Source organism: Cyprinus carpio, chromosome B9, assembly GCF_018340385.1.
Source record: "Cyprinus carpio isolate SPL01 chromosome B9, ASM1834038v1, whole genome shotgun sequence".
NCBI lineage: Eukaryota > Metazoa > Chordata > Actinopteri > Cypriniformes > Cyprinidae > Cyprinus > Cyprinus carpio.
This window is the reverse complement of record NC_056605.1, coordinates 33,926,200-33,943,357: the sequence shown is the minus strand read 5'-3', so window position 1 is coordinate 33,943,357 and position 17,158 is coordinate 33,926,200. Positions and strand designations below refer to the sequence as shown.

At 38.6% G+C, this 17,158-nt stretch overlaps 1 protein-coding gene across 1 annotated transcript; it reads right to left on the bottom strand.

Annotated features, from left to right (window-relative positions):
• Positions 1 to 4,682: 4,682 nt before the first annotated feature.
• LOC122138364 (endoglucanase-like) lies at positions 4,683 to 13,127 on the bottom strand. The gene is made up of 3 exons (XM_042730459.1): positions 12,911 to 13,127; positions 10,202 to 10,252; positions 4,683 to 4,936 (listed from the first exon to the last, which is right to left on the bottom strand). The coding sequence occupies exons 1-3, from the start codon at positions 12,972 to 12,974 to the stop codon at positions 4,683 to 4,685; spliced, it is 369 nt and encodes a 122-aa protein (XP_042586393.1). The 5' UTR covers positions 12,975 to 13,127.
• Between the last annotated feature and the right edge of the window lie 4,031 nt (positions 13,128 to 17,158).

Sequence of the window (17,158 nt, the reverse complement as noted above, 5' to 3'; positions counted from 1 at the left end):
TAGTGAATGATTTTGTATATTTTTAGTTATTTTTATTTCCAGTTAGTAATTTTAAGTATTTAAGCTTGAACTCATTTAGTTGCCAGACCAGCATGTGCTGATCTTCTGCGTCTGTTTTTTTTTTTTCAGCGAAACGGCACATGATAGGAGGAAAAAATACGTCATAGTTCCAAACCACACGATTATTACAGGCTTCCCAGCCCACCGACCCCCGATGAATTTCTATGACTTTTACCAGGCCTTCATGGTTACAGGCTATTTGAAGGATTTTTGGAAATCATTTCGATTGAAAGGATTGCATTCAGAAAAGAGCAGCTTCTGGCTATGAAAGCGTTCCAGGGCTGAGGACATGTTCTCTGACAGAAACTCCTTTTTTAAAATGTCCTGATCTGTCAGGTTGCTGTGGCTTGTTTTGAATCTTTATTCTGGTGTTTTGGTGTCAGTTGTTGTGTGGAGTGTAATGTTATTTATGTTTGATCAGATCACTCTGGCTGGTTGCTTTCTTTAGGGGGGGGCAATTGCTGTTTCTTTGCCGGCGGCGTCTGAGGAAACACACATCAGGGTTAAAACGCTTTCACTCGACACTAAAGCACATCTTGATTTTCTTTGGTGACTGAATAATTGGTGAAACCTGTAGTAAATGAAGTGTAGCCTGTGTCAGGGTTTGTGCTGGCAGCTTCAGGCTCTATTAACACAAAGGACCACATATGTAATGCTGCTGTTATAAAGATAATGCATTGACTAACAGACTAACTGTTTATTCTGATTCTTATTATCAAATGTAAATAAATGTTAAAATGTATAATATATTGAACATCAATGGACTCCTTATTAAAGTAAATGCATTAAGCCAGTTTAAAGTAGTGCATCAGTGATTTTACCACAGAAAACAAGGGTGCCTTTGCATTGTGCAAAAAACTATATTCTTTTAGAAATATATTGATGTACTATTTATTTTGATTCATGTTTTGAATAAGTGTTTTATTTTATATTTTAAAATTTTTGTTTTATTTTAGCAATTTTATGTGCTTTTGTTTTATTTTTATTTTATATTTATTATTTATTTATTTTTTTTCCCATTTAAGTTTTTAATTTATTTCCATTACATTAACTTTGTGTGCATCTTGTTTTGCCAGGCGGAACATTCTGGTTTTCCCCATTAAGTTTCTACTAATATTTTTTATTTTTTATATATATTTTTTTCCAGGTAGTAATTTTAGATGTCTGATGGAGGCACTTTAAAACTTAAACTTTTCAGTTAGTGGCCAAGGAAATTTTCCGTTTTTCATTCAATTTTCATTACAGTTTTTAAATAAATTATTTATTTTATTTCATCGTTATTTCAGTTTACGAAAAATCATTTTTAAGTAGTTTTATTTTACTTGCAGTTAGTTTTCAACGTCTCGCCTGTGGCCGAGAGACGAAGGATTGCGGGAAACTAAGGGGATTAACTATCAACAGTCTTTATGTTATCAAAATAAAAGGAATACAGGCAGGAACACACACACACAGTAGACCGGAGGGGTTGACGAACCCATACCGGACACTCGACATTGAAACACACAGGGCCTAAAATTATGGGCTACTACAGGAAAAATCATGGAACAACTGTAACTAATTAGGCAACACTTCGACTGGAGGGACCGACACTGTCATGGTCTCAGGGTCTGGAGTGGATCAGGGACTGGAGCCAAACTGGACGGCAGGCCAGGGACTGGAGCCGACACTGGAGCAGGCCAGGCTGGAGCCCACACTGGAGAGCATGCCAGTGTCTGAAGCCAACACTGGGATCGGGAGCTCCGGGACTGGAGCTGACTACTAGGAGCAGCTTCAGGGCTGGAGGCAATTCACTGGAGTCAGCCAGTGGGCTGAGCCAACACTGGTGCGTGCTCAGAGACTGGAGCCACCTGGAGGGCTCAGGGACTGGAGCCGACACGAGACAGGCTCAGGGCGACTGGAGCCTGACACTGGAGCAGGACGAGTGGCAGGAGCCAACACTGGAGCGGGCTCAGAGACTGGAGCCAACACTAGAGTGGGCTCAGGGACTGGAGCCCACACTAGGACAGGCTCAGGGGCTGTGAGCCAACCAACTGGAGCAGGGCCAGTGGCTGGAGCCAACACTGGAGCAGGGGCCAGAGACTGGAAGCCGACACTGGAGGCGGGCTCAGGGACTGGAGGCGACACTAGGACAGGCTCAGGGGCTGAGCCAACACTGAGAGGCAAGGCTCAAGTGGACTGGAGCCCAAACTGGAGCGGGCTCAGAGACTGGAGCCGACACTGGACAGTCTCTGGCTCAGGAACACTGGGCAAGGCCAGTGGCTGGAGGACAGGCTCAGTTGGCTGGAGCCCAACACTGGGAGTGGGCTTCAGGGACTGGGCTTGCACTAGGACCGGCTGAGTGGCTGGAGCCAACACTGGAGCCCCCCAGTGGCTGGAGCCAACACTGGAGCGGGGCTCAGGCTGGAGCCGACACTGGAGTGGCTCAGGACTGAGACACTACACTGGAGCTGGAGCCACACTGGAGCAGGCCAGGCTGGCCCGAACCTGGAGCCGACACTGGAGACAACAGGGGACTCAGCTGGCACTGGAGAGACACTTACACTCGGACAGGGTGGGCTCAGGGGCTGGGCCAACACTGGACAGCCAGGGCTGGAGTGGAGCTGAGTGCCAACACTGGAGCGGGCTCAAGAGACTGGAGCCGACACTGGGAGGCGGGCTCAGGGACTGGAACCGACCTAGGACAGGCTCAGGGGCTATCCCCCACTGGAGCGAGGCCATTGGCTGGGGACCCGAAACTGGAGTGGGGCTCAGGGACTGGAGCAAACATCAGGGACTGGAGTCTGACACGTGGAGCAGAACACTGGAGCAGCGCCAGTGGCTGGAGCCAACACTGGATTGGGCTCTCAGGGCTGGCGCTGAACACTAGGACAGGCTCAGGTGGCTGGAGCCAACACCTGGAGTCAGGCCAGTGGCTTAGCCAACACTGGAGTGGGCTCGGGGACTGGAGCCGACACTAGGACAGGCCTCAGGGACTGGAGCCAACACTGGAGCAGGCCGTGCTGGAGCCAACACTGGAGCAGGCCAGTTGGCTTGAGCCGAAACTGGAGCGGTGCTAAGGTTACTGAGCCCGACACTGGAGTGGGCTTTCAGGGGACTGGAACAAGACACCTAGGACCTCAGGGCTTCCTTGCTGGAGGCCAACACTGGAGCAGGCCAGTGACTGGACCCGAAAGCTGGAGTGGGCTCAGGGACTGGAGCCCAACATCATGGACGGTAGCTGACACTTGTAGCAGACACTGGAGCAGGCCAGTTGGCTGGAGCCCACATACTGGAGGGGGCTCAGGGGCTGGAGCTGACACTATGACAGCTCAGGGGCTGTAGCCAACACTTGCGCAGGCCAGGTGTCTGGAGCCAACACTGGAGTGGCTCAGTTGACTGGAGCCCGACCCCTAGACAGTCTCAGGGGGCTGGAGCCAAACACTGGAGCCAAGGGCCAGTGGCTGGAGCCAAAATAAGGGACCAGGCCAGTGGCTGGAGCCGACACTGGAGCGGGCTCAGGGACTGGAGCCAACATCAGGGTTCGGGCCTGACAACTGGAGCAGGCCTTGGCTGGAGCCAACTACTGGGAGTGGGCTCCTCAGGGCATGGAGCTGACACTGAAAGCCAGCTTCAGGACTGGGAGCTACAGTGGGGCTGAGCCAAACACTGGAGCAGCCTCAGGAGACTTGAAGCCGACACTTGGATGGGGCTCAGGTGGCTGGAGCCTAACACGTGGAGCGGACTTCTGGGACTGTAGCCGCCACTGTAGTAACTTAGGGGCTGGAGCCCTCCATAGGAAAAGACGGTGAGATCGAAGCCGGATAGCTTGATGCGGGAGTGGCCGGCGGGCTTGACTGAGGAATGGCCCGTGGACTTGACAGAGGTGTTTCTGGATCGAAGCCGGATAGTCTCCAGACACCGGAGGATACCTGCCCTCCAACTCAGTCCAGTGGTGTCTGAGAGGTCCACGGGCCGATGGTAATTGGCTCCAATCCAGAACAGAGAGTTGAGCGTGAAGTCATTCCGACAGCGTCTTTGGCTGTGCAGCCCGCAGAATTCCTTGGTGTACTCCACAAACGGGAGATACCAAAAACTGTTTATTTTAATTTTAGTTAGTTTTAGTAATTTAGTTTTTTTGTTGTTGTTGTTTTTTTTTTACACTTTTTATCAGTTTTTTTATATGTCTATATAGTTTTTATTCCTTTTTATTTTTAAGTTTTAGTTATTTTAGTATATCAATTTATTTTTTAAGTTGAATTTTATTTTATTTTAAGTAACATTTTTATGCTTTTAATTTGAGTTTTACTTAATAATTGCCCTGGTCTCAGTTTCAGCTTTTATTTTTTTCCAGTTAGTAACTTTAGTGTGTCAACTTATTTTAAGTAGCTGCCAAGTTTAGTTTTTTTCATCTTATACAGTATCTATAATACTTTATTTTTATTAATATTTTTATGATATTTCAGCTTTTGGATTTTTTTTAATAGCTATATTTTTATTAAACACATCTTACTCAAGATAAAATCAATGTAAGTGTTTTAAATTTAATGTCTGTATTGTTTAACCTGCAGGAGCTGCTGCTTCTTTTCTGCCCTGTTTCCACTCATTGTCCCCTTCGGTGTTTCCCTCAGGGTGTGTCGGGTTCTTCAGGTTTTTCCCTCGGGTGTTTCTTCAGGTGTTTCCTCGGGTGTTTTCCTCAGGTGTTTCTTCAGGTGTTTCCCATCGGGTGTTTTCTTCAGGTTTTCCTCTGGTGTTGTGTTCTCAGGTGTTTCCCTCGGGTGTTTCCTCAGGGTTTCCTCAGGTGTTTCTTCAGTGTTTTCCTCATGTGTTTCCTCATGTGTTTCCTCTGGTGTTTTCTTCAGGTGTGCAGGATCTTCAGCTGGTTTTTCAGCATCTGCAGCTGAAACATAAAAATCTTTCAATCAGACACATTTGTGCAAGCTCTCCTCACTGACCATAAATCACATAATCAGGCTCTAAATCTCCTGTGGCTGTGTTTTCAGCGTATATAATATCTATATGTTACATGTCGGGACAGTTCTGTGTTTCAGTGAGGGGCTTTGAGTAGGCACTTATCAAGAACAAACTTGTTCTAGACCCTTATATCAGCTTCTAGAGGAATGCTTTCATTATGAGGATTGAACGACACTTTACATGCAAGAATTCAAACTAAATTTAAGACTCTATTCACCGATAATCTTCTTCTCAAATTCACAAATGCAGGTTTGTTTCCACATGATACGTGAAAATCAGTGGTGTTTCCCATCACATGATTTCAGAGGTCACAACTTTCTCTAACATTCTTTAAAAGTTATATCAATATTAGGACAAAATGTTCTTAAAGTAATGTTTATGGAACATTTTTATTATTGGTTGACCGCCAATATTTGTCATTTTTTGCCTACACCACAGTGTTCACATTCTCCCTCTTGTTTGCCGTTGTCCTTAACAGTTCTGTCTAATACGGATAGAAGTCTGTAATCCAATATAACTGTTAAACAAAGGAATTAAAAAAAGTAGTATAATGATTGCTTTTATATTATTAGTAATAGAAAGGCAAATATTATAATACTTTGTCATTTGCTGTCAGCATTCAGCAAATATGCATTTACTGTACATCATTTAAACAAATCTTTGAATGGCTAATGAAATTTATGAATTTAATTTCACAAGACATTGCAAGCACGGTTAGTTGGATCCAGTTGTGAGATTTGAAACAGTGTAAAAAGGAATCATTTGTATCCTGCGGTGTTCTTTACGGCAGACTAGGGGCTCGACTTTCAGTCTGTGACAAATTGACACTTGCTTTCGAAACATTAAATTCATCGAGATTTTAAGACTTAGAATGTGCTGCGCTTAATTGCATTTGCCCCCACTGTCATATTCATGTCATATTCACACAAACTTCCCAGAATACTGAGTGCTCTGTTGGTTACAGTTTACTTCCTTTTTAATTAAAATTTTATAAAATATCGATTTATTTGTGAAAAATACTTTGTCATCTAAAGTGTTTATTTTACAAAATAATTTTTAATCCATTTTCAAATGATTTCAAATTTCAAAAATTTCTTGGCCACCCTGCTTTCTAAGATATCGGCATCGGCAGTCAAAAAACAAAAAAAAAAAACAATATCGGTCGACCACTAATTCTTATTCCTTTATTAATATTTGATATACCCTCTAATAATGTTGAGAAATTTTCAAAATGTCCTTACGATGTTATTTGTACTTGATGAACATCTAAGAAATGCTTTTGTAAACTTTAAATAACGTTACAATCACAAGGACATTTTAACTTCCTTAGAATATTAAAAATAAACATTCAAATGACGTTATATTTTTCTGGGCTAGAAATAAAATTAGTTCAACATTGAAGAAACATTTTTGTAATCTTTAAATAGCTCTATAGTCTTAACAAAAAAAAATACATTTTAATGTTTATAAAATAAAAATGTGTTCAAATGATGTTAATTTTGAGTAAAAATTACAATTAGTACAAAGTTTAAGAAACATACTTGTAACCTTTAAATTATGTTCATAAAGTTTAAGATTTTCATCCAATATTTGATTTTGGCTTTATTTTCATTTACTAAAAAATTATTTTTAATAGTGTTCTTTTTTTGTTATCCCAGATTTTTAAAACTCCACTTACTCGTGAAAAATAAAAATAAAAAGTGCAGTAAAATCACTGTAAACAGTTATAGAAATAGTTTAAAAGTTTAAAACATTGGTTATTACTCATCCTCATCCAGTTGTTTTTCTTATGCTTTCATGATCTCAAACAAGCACTATATTTCCCAGTCTATACATGACTTTTGTGATGTTTTATGTGAAGAACCGATTAAATTTCAGTCACTATTGATAATCTTCCTCTCAAATCCCAAATGCTGTTTTGTTTCCACATGACATGAGAAAATCAACAGTGTTTCCCATCACATGATCTCAGACAACTTGAAATACACTTTTCACTGTATGCAAAGACAAAAGCTTCATGCATGCATCTTTTTTGTTTCAGGGAAGAAAATCAAGTCGGGTTTGGAACTACATGAGGTGTGACTGCTAAAAATATTATGGCACTATTTGAAAGGTGAACTATTCCTTTAAACTTGGAGGAAATATATCTGTATTTAAATATTCTAAACAATTAAAAACTAAAATGCAAGCATTAATGAAGTCATGTTGATCTGTTGGCAGCTCTGCACAGGTCTGGCAATAACAGACACTCAACTAGTTCTAAATCCAACTAAAACCTTAGAATCAGTGCCTTTGATAGTCCATTTATATCAAAACGTCACTTTCATGCTCTGAACAACGATGAAGTTCAGAACAGGCCGTTCCTGAAGCCCAGACTTTTTTGCTCCATGCTTTACATTCGGAGAGAGCCAGAAATCACTGCCAATGCTTAGAAATGGTGGGGAATCGTAATGATACAGGCACACATCTAAAAAAAAAAATCGTATGATGCCACTGTTTGAGAACATTTTGAGGCCATTTTACAGAACAAAGTCTCTTCTGCTCACTAAGGGTGCATTTATTTGATCAGAAATACAATAAAAAATTGTGAAATATTATTATAATCTGAAAAAGCTCTTCTCTATGTGAATATCTTAAAATGTAATTTATTTCTGTGATCAAAGCTGAATTTTCAGCATCATTACTCCAGTCTTCAGTGTCACATGATCCATCAGAAATGATTATAATATGCTAATATGCTGATTTCTGATTATTATCAATGTTGAAAACAGTTGTCCCGCACATTTTTTTTGTGATACATTTTATCTTTCAAGATTCACAGATTAATAAAAAGTTCAAAAGAACAGCATTTATTTGAAATAGAAATCTTTTTTAAAAACATAAATAAATTATAAAAATGCTGAAAAAACAAAAAATTTAAAAATAAAAAATAAATTATTTTCAAAAAATTTTGACACCTAGTAGTGTATTCAGTTCAATCATTTTATATAATATTTCTATCACTGATAATCTCATGTTGTGTGCTGATGCTTTCCATATTTAAGTTGGAGAATAAGATGACTATCTCTTTCTCTCAAGGGTTACATTTTCTATTGCTTTGGGATAAAAACACCTGTTGAATTCATGCTGGTCAGAAATCCTGGAGAAAATACACAACTAATGAACTCATTTCACCATCACTTTCTCCTCTGCCTCCATCTGCCTGATTGCTGACAGAAGAGTCTGTTAATGACTTGGCTTTGGCTTCAGACTTATTTCTGTGTTAATCAGATAATGATGAGATCTGCTAAACAGACTGGATCCAACATCACCGGCTCTGGCAGCAGGAACATGACATATATGAATTCATGAAGGGTTTCATGATCACATACACACTTAATAATAAAGATAAAATGTCATAAGAACTGTTTTTGGTTCCTCAAAGAACCTTTCAGTGATCAGTTTCCAAAAGAAACATTTTTATCTTAATGTGAAGAACATTTTAATAATCTAAAGAACCTTTTACTGTAAAGAAACTTTTGTGTAATGGAAAGAGTGGAAGGCATGCATAATGTCATGTGAAAGAACTTTATTTGTAATAGTGTTTTATTTAGATTCTTAAGTTCCATTTGCACTCTAAAAAGAAATTGAGAGAAATTTACTACGCTTAAATAAAATAAATGCATTTATAAAAAAAACTTGTGTAAATGCATTTAATTAGACCTTTTAAGGTTATTATTACATTATTTTGATGAGTTCTTTTGACATCATAAAGTTGATCATTACATCTACTTAATATTGTGCGATTAAAAGTGTAAACTGACATTTAGCATTTTTTTTTTTTTTTTTTTATTGTAGTATTTTAATGAACTTGTAGCTTGTCTTGATAACTTTTGAAAAATGATGTGGCAGTTGTGCTTTGTATAGACTAGATAAGTAATGATGAAAGTAAGTGTTTATCCATATGTTTCATAGTGAAGGGAAAGAGCTGTTATATTTGGTTTCTGTATGAATTTTATGCTGGTGTTTTGGCTTCATGAAGTTTTGTAGATCACAATTTACCATATGAGCAATGCCTGCAACTAATCCCAGTGATAAACAATGGCTTAGTTTATTTATTAAAGTTTAATATGAGTTACATTACTATTTATCATGGCTCTCTATGCGGTTCATTTTTAACCTGAAATAATAGATCAGAGTAATTGATTCCAAGACCAATGCTTAAAATCATGTTTTTGTGAGTAATCTACTTAAAAATGTGTGTAAACTTAATGCATTGATTTTATTAGAAGCTGTGGAAACATTGTTTTCAAATGTTTCATTTTTGAAAGGTTACAAAAAAGTTTCTTCCAATGTTCTACTCATTTATTTTTAACCCAAATATGTTATTCAAATGTTTATTGCTAAGGATATTAGTCCAGTTTTCTTTAGAATGTTGTTTAAAGGTTATAAAAATGTTTCTACTAACTTTTTTTTCACCCAAAATGAAATGTTACCTGAATGTTTAGTTTTAATATTCTAAGCATTTTCTGAATAATGAACATTTTCTCTAAACATTATTAGAATGTTCATCAAATACAAATAACATCATAAGGATCTCAATAACATCACTGTCGATCTCAGAACATTTTCTCTCAAAGTTATGAGAATGTGTATATTACATATTAATACAGTTAAACACGTTTTTTTTTTTTAACATTAGTGAAAGTTTCTCAGTTATGATATGAACGTACTATGTTTTTATTATTTTGTTCATACAGAAAGAGATCTACACAGCAGCACTTTGCAATCCTACAAACGATGGATGTGAAATCAATCGTATCCACTATTAGCACCATGAAAGTGATCTTGTGCTGCTAGTGATATGGTGTAATATCACCGTTCTCAACTGTTTTTCCTTCAGGACTCAGACAATACAATACCAGACCCGTATTTAATATCGCCCAGCTCGTATTTCCTTCTGTTTTGGGGGGGTTTTATTGATTGTTTCTGAGCATGAGGGCAAAAACACTGTGACCATGTTGACTTCTGTCTGATTTGACTACATTTGCACACTCTCACAGTCTCTGACGTCAGCGATGAAGGTCGAGAGTTCTCATGATTCTTTTGGTACTTTTTATCCTAAACATGCATGATTTGTTGTTTTTTGTTTTTTTGCATTTAGCATCAAGATCTCCTGCTGTAAATTCAGTTGCACAAAGTTTATCATCACCTTCATCAGGAACGGCTGATTCCTCTGGCACAAGGTCATCTGCTGGAGAATCTGGATATGAGATAAAAGGTAAATTAGCAACCCACGTTTATCATCTTTATCATCGGAATAAAAAAACGACACAGGTGCATGGCAGGTGATATATACTGGACCCCGTCAAACGGGTTGAGCTGAATAAACACAGTGTGAGATCTCTGTTATGAGAAACTGTAAAATAAACCTGACGTGAGAGCCGTAAAATCTTGCTGTTGCTTTGCTTCCGTTTTATTGCTTTGGCTCATCAGAGAGGGGTTGTGTGTCAGAGTTATTACAGCACAAGATATGATGGAAACATGAAACAACAACAAAACAAAACAGGCTTATATCACGCGAGCTTTATCCTAAAGAACTAATAGATGCACAAATATCTGCTTCATTCATAAAACCGGTCATACGTTTGGTTTTCATGACTTTACTATTATGGATTCACTATATATTAGTACTAAATTGTTCATTAATATTTAACAAAGATACTGTATATCAACCAGCATGTATATTTTATATTTTTAAAATTAGATATTGAATTGTGCATGCTCATTTTTTCCCTTATTTTTATATTTACGGTCATCTAAAGTCAGGGTTATTACAGTTTAATAAAACTTAAGCCATTAAAAGAAAATTCAACATACTTGAGATAAAATAAATGTTAACTAATATAAATAAAATGTAGAAAACTTATTTTATTTCAGGTAGTTTCCAAGGCAGCTTTTCTAATTTTCCTTTTCAAGATGTATTTATAAACAACAAAAAATAACAAAAAAAGTCAAATAAATAAAGTTACTAAACTTACTAAATTTAACATGAAATCAGAAAATATAATGACAAAAAGTCCCATCAAATATTAACAAATATGGAAAATGGCAACTAAAAATTAGCAATTCCTTTGAAAACTGTCCGGAATATCCTTCCATACAAGTAACAATATCTCAATGATATTAAATAACACTTAAAATTAACAATTTACAGCACTAATAGTTTAAAATAACACTCTATTTATTCCAGGCACTATCATTAAATGTTGTGATGCATAAAAGTCACTAAGTTTACATTTAAAACACTGATTTTAGTTACATAGTGTTTTTGTTTTTCACTTCTATCATAAATAGGGTATAATAAATGAGTTTAATGTTGCCATTTATTGTTTTATCAGTCCAATAGCATGTAAAGTAATTATCAAAATGTAAAATGAAAAGTATCAAATGTAACGTAAAATATTATTTTCAAGTATTAAGTCAGAATTTTGATTTCAGTGGACATCCATCTAGCCTACTATTTGTTCTAAAATGTGTGAAACGATGCATCCAAACTCTTGACTGCTTGTCAACATTGTAATGAATGGAACAATGTTTTGTGATATGCATGCAAACAATGCATCTTCAGTTTTCAATGGCAATGCAGTGGTATTGTTTAGTCCACCATTGGTTTTGTTTGATTTATTAGCCGGCTCACATCGATGGACCTCCATTGCTTCATGCATCATGTCTTCATAGCCTTTTGTGTTATAAAATGACGCAGATGCATTATGTAACACCCTTCTTTCAAAAAGTGTCATGTTTCAGCGCGCTTTTGTGTGTCGTCGAATGGAGGAAATCCTGCATGCATTTGCACAATTCTAAGGACTTAAATTATTTTTGTCTCTCAATCTTTTTAATTTCCACAGCCGTTCTTTTATTTGATGCCGTTTGGCACAGTTGGTAAAGTTGTCAGATTAAGAGACACAAAGGAAGTTTACTCTAGAAGCAGAGGAAGGACAGTCGGACACACACCTTTCCACACAAACACCAAACAAAGAGCTTCTCTCTGCGCAGGCAGAATCCTGAAATCCAGGGCTGTGGCCATGCATGTGCCTCGCTGCGTCTCTCAGATTTGGAGAGAGGGACGCAAACTCTCTCGCGGTGCATCAAAAGCATCCCTACTCCACCATATTACTCCATACAGGGTGTGGTCTACATCTGGGACTGGATTGAATTTTCTGAGACTACACCTCAGTCTTTCTCAGTTTACAGCAGTGAGCGAAATGCATGTTCTCCTCTACATCTGGAGGAAATCTGACACATTAGCGATAAACAGGCCTGTAATCACACCAAAGATCATATTTAGATGGGATTTTTAAATGACAGAAACCTTTTTAATCCAGATCCCGAACATTTGGTTACATCCTGTAAACGTTTAAAAAGTGCGAAACATTAGGATGAAGTAATTCTGAGACTCTGAGCGCTGAAAGCTGTTAGTCAAGAACACAATGTACAAAGGGGGAAATGCAGTGAGCTGTGAAAAGCTGGGTAGGCTTTACAGCTTCAACAAGTCATTTCTGAGGGTTTTATTTTGTGACCAGCAAAATTCAACCCAGAATGTATGGATTTCCAATCATGCATGTATAATAATAATAGTGCTTCTGTCTCAAACATGTGATCTTAGAGCTGACATACAGACTCACTCTATCAAAAACAGAGACATGTATGCTTCCCGTTTCATCCAGAAGTCTCTCTTTATATACAAAATTAATACATTATATAATTAAAATGCTCAATTTAAAAGTATATGAATGGGTTGAATGGTGTAACCTAACAAGTGTTTAAACATAAAAAAGAGAAACTTTCAAATGTTAGTATCTCTTGTTAGTAACCTCTTAAATGTGATTTTAAACTAGTTTTTCAGTAAAACCCTTACCTTGCATCTTGACTCCAGTCACGATTAAACTCCCAAGGACGAAAATCCACAAGCACGACCTCATTGTGTCTTAAATGAAACTGAGCTGAACAGGGTCCGAAATGTGTTTCCACTTTTAGCGCGTGTAGACTGAGGTGTAAGTATAATTCGCGTGCGCTCGCATGTGCAACTTCCCCGCAAGCTTTTGTTGTACAAACTTTACTTTACTGGGTGTGCAGCTCTGATGCCCACCGCCCCACCCACATGTGGGACTGACCTTGTTGTAGGATCCAATTGCAAGTCTGTCTCGCTGGTTTCTCACTGAAGTCTCATGCACGGAGGATGCACTGGGGAAATCCCTCCCTCGCTTGACACATATATTAGGACTCGACAAAAGCACATAGGTTTGCGTGCCGTATATCGCAGTGCATGACGTTTCCGGCTACTGATGCATTTTCTTTTTCCTTTAGGAATTAGTGTTTTAAATACATAGCAAGGTTTCTTGACCTCCATGAACATCCACCCAACCCCCCCAATAATATCGTCTCAATATGCGTTTCCTAACGTGTTGAGAGTGAACGTAATGAATGGAGCTGGTTTTAAAACCTAGTGAGCTGCCTACTTAAGCAGCGGCTTTGGGCTTCAGCGCTTGGCTTTCAGCTCACTAGAAACCCACCTTTGCCTGAAGTGCTGGGCTTTTCAGACACAGCTCCATTCATCCGTTTCGCACCTCTGGGGAAGTTCCCTCTTTAACGTTCAGGAAAGCTTTTACTGTTGAACTTGAGCCACCCAGCGGGGGAACGCAGCAGCACGCACTCGAGTTCAGGAGTTGAATGTCATATCTGTCTTCAGGCACGTTTTGTTGCTCAAAACGCAACCTGTGCTAATTCTTTGTTTACACGGGTAACTTATCAGAAGGGCGCGGTGCGGATGAGGCTTGATCCGCTAACGTTAGTAAACAAACAGGACCAGTTTTTTTGAGTAACCAAAAAAAAGTACAGCCGACTCTGGAAAAAAAAAAAAAAACCTGTTGGGGTTACTTAAGTGATTGCTAGTGCATTTCACAACTAATCGCAAATAAATGGCAAGTATGTGAAAATTTTGAGGTAGAAACACTGAAGAATATTTTCTCGTAAACCTATTTTAATAATGATTGTTTTATCACTGTTGAAGGCTATTTTTCACCTGGTGGTAAATACAGGTTCGCAAACAGAAACTGTATGCTGACAACGCAGTGCCAATATACACCTCATAGTTTTTTTTTATTATTATTTATTTATTTTTAATCAGCATGTCTCAGTAAGTCAAGGGCGTGCATTTATATTTAAACACGCTTGCAGACAGGAATTACGATAACTTCCTGAGGTAACCATGGCAACAGTACGACTAGTTGAGCGATTTAATCGGCTAAAACCAAAACCTTGCGGATATTTTGACACTTTATATCGTAATCATGTCTCAATAATTCAACAGCAAGCAAATATATTTAACATATATCGCACACCGTGCGCAAACAGGAATTGCGATCACTTCAGGAGGCAACCATGGCAACAGTACACAACTTGAGCGATTTATCGGCTAAAACCGAAACCTTGTAGTCTAAATATTATACACTTTATAGTTTTATATTTCATAAACATGTCTCAGTAAGTCAAGGGCGTGTATTTTGACCTGGCATTAAATAGAGGCTTGCTAAGAGAAAATGCGATCATAGAGGTAACCATAGCAACAGTACATGACTTGAGCGATTTGCTAAAACTTCATAATCGGACGGAACTTTGACAAAACAGTGCCAATATTTGACACTTTGTAGTTAGAGTTTTTATAAATGTATCTCAGTTAATCAGGGCACGTATTTACAACTAAACACATGCTTGAGAACAGGAATAACGATCCCTTGAGGTAATCATGGCAACAGTATGCGATTTGAGCGATTTATTGGCTAAAACCAAACCTTCCCATTATTTTGACACTTTATGGAGAGATTTATCACAAACATATTTCAAAAAGTCAGTACAAGGGCATGTCAAACTAACCACCAAAAAACAACTCCCAAAAAACAATAGCTACTATTTTATGAGGAAACAACCACAACAACAGTACGCAACTTGAGTGCTTTGACAGCATCATCAACAGTGCCAGTTGAAACTTTGTGGTTTAATTTATCATAAACTAATATCTCCGAATCAAGGGTGTGTATTTTCACCTGGCGTTAAATAGATGCTCTGGAACAGAATTTGCAATTTACCAAAGTTGACAAAAGAGTGCCAGTATTTTAAACTTTATAGTTTTGTTTTTCATAAACATATCTTGTCCAAGACACATATTAACCTAGTATTTAACAAATGCTTGCAAAGAGAAAATGCAATCGCTTAAGCAGGTATAGCTATAGCAGCAGTACACGAGTGGAGAGATTTGCGAAAACTTTATTATCGGATGGAACTTTGGCAAAACAGTGTCAATATTTGAGCTTTATAGGGTTTTTAATCATAAACATATCTCTGAAGTTAGTCAGGGCACGTATTTACACCTGGCCTTAAATGCACTTGCGAACAGGAATTGTGATATGTTTTTTATCACAGGACATACCTCAGAAAGTCAGTACAAGTTAGTCAGGGCGCGTAATTTTAACCTGCTTTTAAACAAGCAAATTACTATCGCTGAGGAGGTAACCATAGCAACAGAAGGCGATTTTGAGCGCTTTAATGAAAACGTCATAATCGTAATGGAAAGTTAACAAACAGCAGTGCCGATATTTTTACAATCCATAGATCAGAAAATATTTACATCATAAACATATCTCAAAAAGTCAGCGTTTTGTTAAAGACAAAAGTCTAACGTTAATGTTGCTGGCTAATTGGATTCTCCGAAACCAACTAAAAGTTTTAACCCTTGAAAGTATAGCTGTATCAATGGACACAGTAGTAGGCTCCTATTATCTCAGATAAAAAAAAAAAAAAAAAGATTAATTGTATTTGTCATAAATGAATCATGAACATTCATAACGTTCTTTCTTTGTTCTTTTGTTTAATTCCATCATTGAGGGTCAATCTCTGTGGTCTCCCCCCTTAACACGAGGCTTCATGGACAATTCCAACTGATGAAGTTGAAAAAGGCGAATCAACCTGTTCCACATCAGATCCAGAGCCGCTGCATCTGCTCTCCAGTCCGAGCATGATCAACACCGGCCGGCTTTCTCCAGATGATCGCTCATGATGCGCCTTCACCGGGAACGCGTGTGAATAATACGCTGGAAATGTTAACGTCAAAAGCCAAAGGTCTGGTCTGATGGTGAGGAGCGAGCCGAGCATCCATGCGCCTCAGCGGACTTGTTGCGAATTGCTGAAATGCAGTCTTTTGCATCTCACCAGTGACTAAGGCTATCCTTGTAGCTCTGTGTTATTTTTGCCCATTTTGCTCATCCTCTATGTGATACTGTTTGGTATATATGCAGAGACGTGGACTGTGATCACGGCATTTGATTTTGGAGAACCGAAGCTGCGGATCCGCGGAGAAGTCAGGGTGACCCCGGTAAGTGCGTCCGCATGCCCTTCAATCACACGTTATCTTAATGAAATCGCCACACAACAGTGGTCAGAAATCATTTTTTTTGTGAGTTATGCATACGTTCGTTTTCCATTATAGCGCGCTATTGCACGCGAAGTGATAGATGTGTCACTCTGCAATGACTCCACGGCTCACCAAACCGTCATCATCTTGTTCATTACGAATGAAACGGAATGCACTTGAACGGTTTTTCACGAAAAACAACATTTTTGGTTCCATGCACGTTCCGGGAACGTTAGTTTATGGTTATTAAAAATACATCTAAAAAGAACAGAATGTCTGGATGGAGTTGATTAGCCCGAAATAATAAACGCGAAGCGTGCACTCAAGTGCAGAAATTGAAGGAATAGCGCAAACTTTAATTCCCCAAACATTCAATGCAGATTCAATTGTCGAAAAGTAACTAGTTAAACAAAAGTCAAACAAGATGCAGGAAGGTTATATGAAAATAACACAAACTGTTGATCGCAGGTTGCAATCTACTGTTATGAAGATTTTTTGATAATTAATACTGATTTTGAGCAAATGATTGTTTTCCAGTAGTCTGTTATCATGCACTTTTGTAGTAAGAAGTGAGGGACGCTAAGACTGACCGCAGCTTTGCAGCAGTTTATTGCAGTCTTTGCTCTTTGAACTTGTTAACAGCATCTTATTCTTGCAGCTCTGGGACTTGAGGAGACAGACAGCGTGTGTAATGGTTTT

Coding starts and splice junctions, on each gene's coding strand:
- LOC122138364 (XM_042730459.1), bottom strand. CDS start 12,974: ATGAGGTCGTGCTTGTGGATTTTCGTCCTTGGGAGTTTAATCGTGACT. Junction 10,253..12,910: donor GACTGGAGTCAAGATGCAAG/GTAAGGGTTTTA, acceptor TCTCATATCCAG/ATTCTCCAGCAGATGACCTT. Junction 4,937..10,201: donor ATCAGCCGTTCCTGATGAAG/GTGATGATAAAC, acceptor TTTATGTTTCAG/CTGCAGATGCTGAAAAACCA.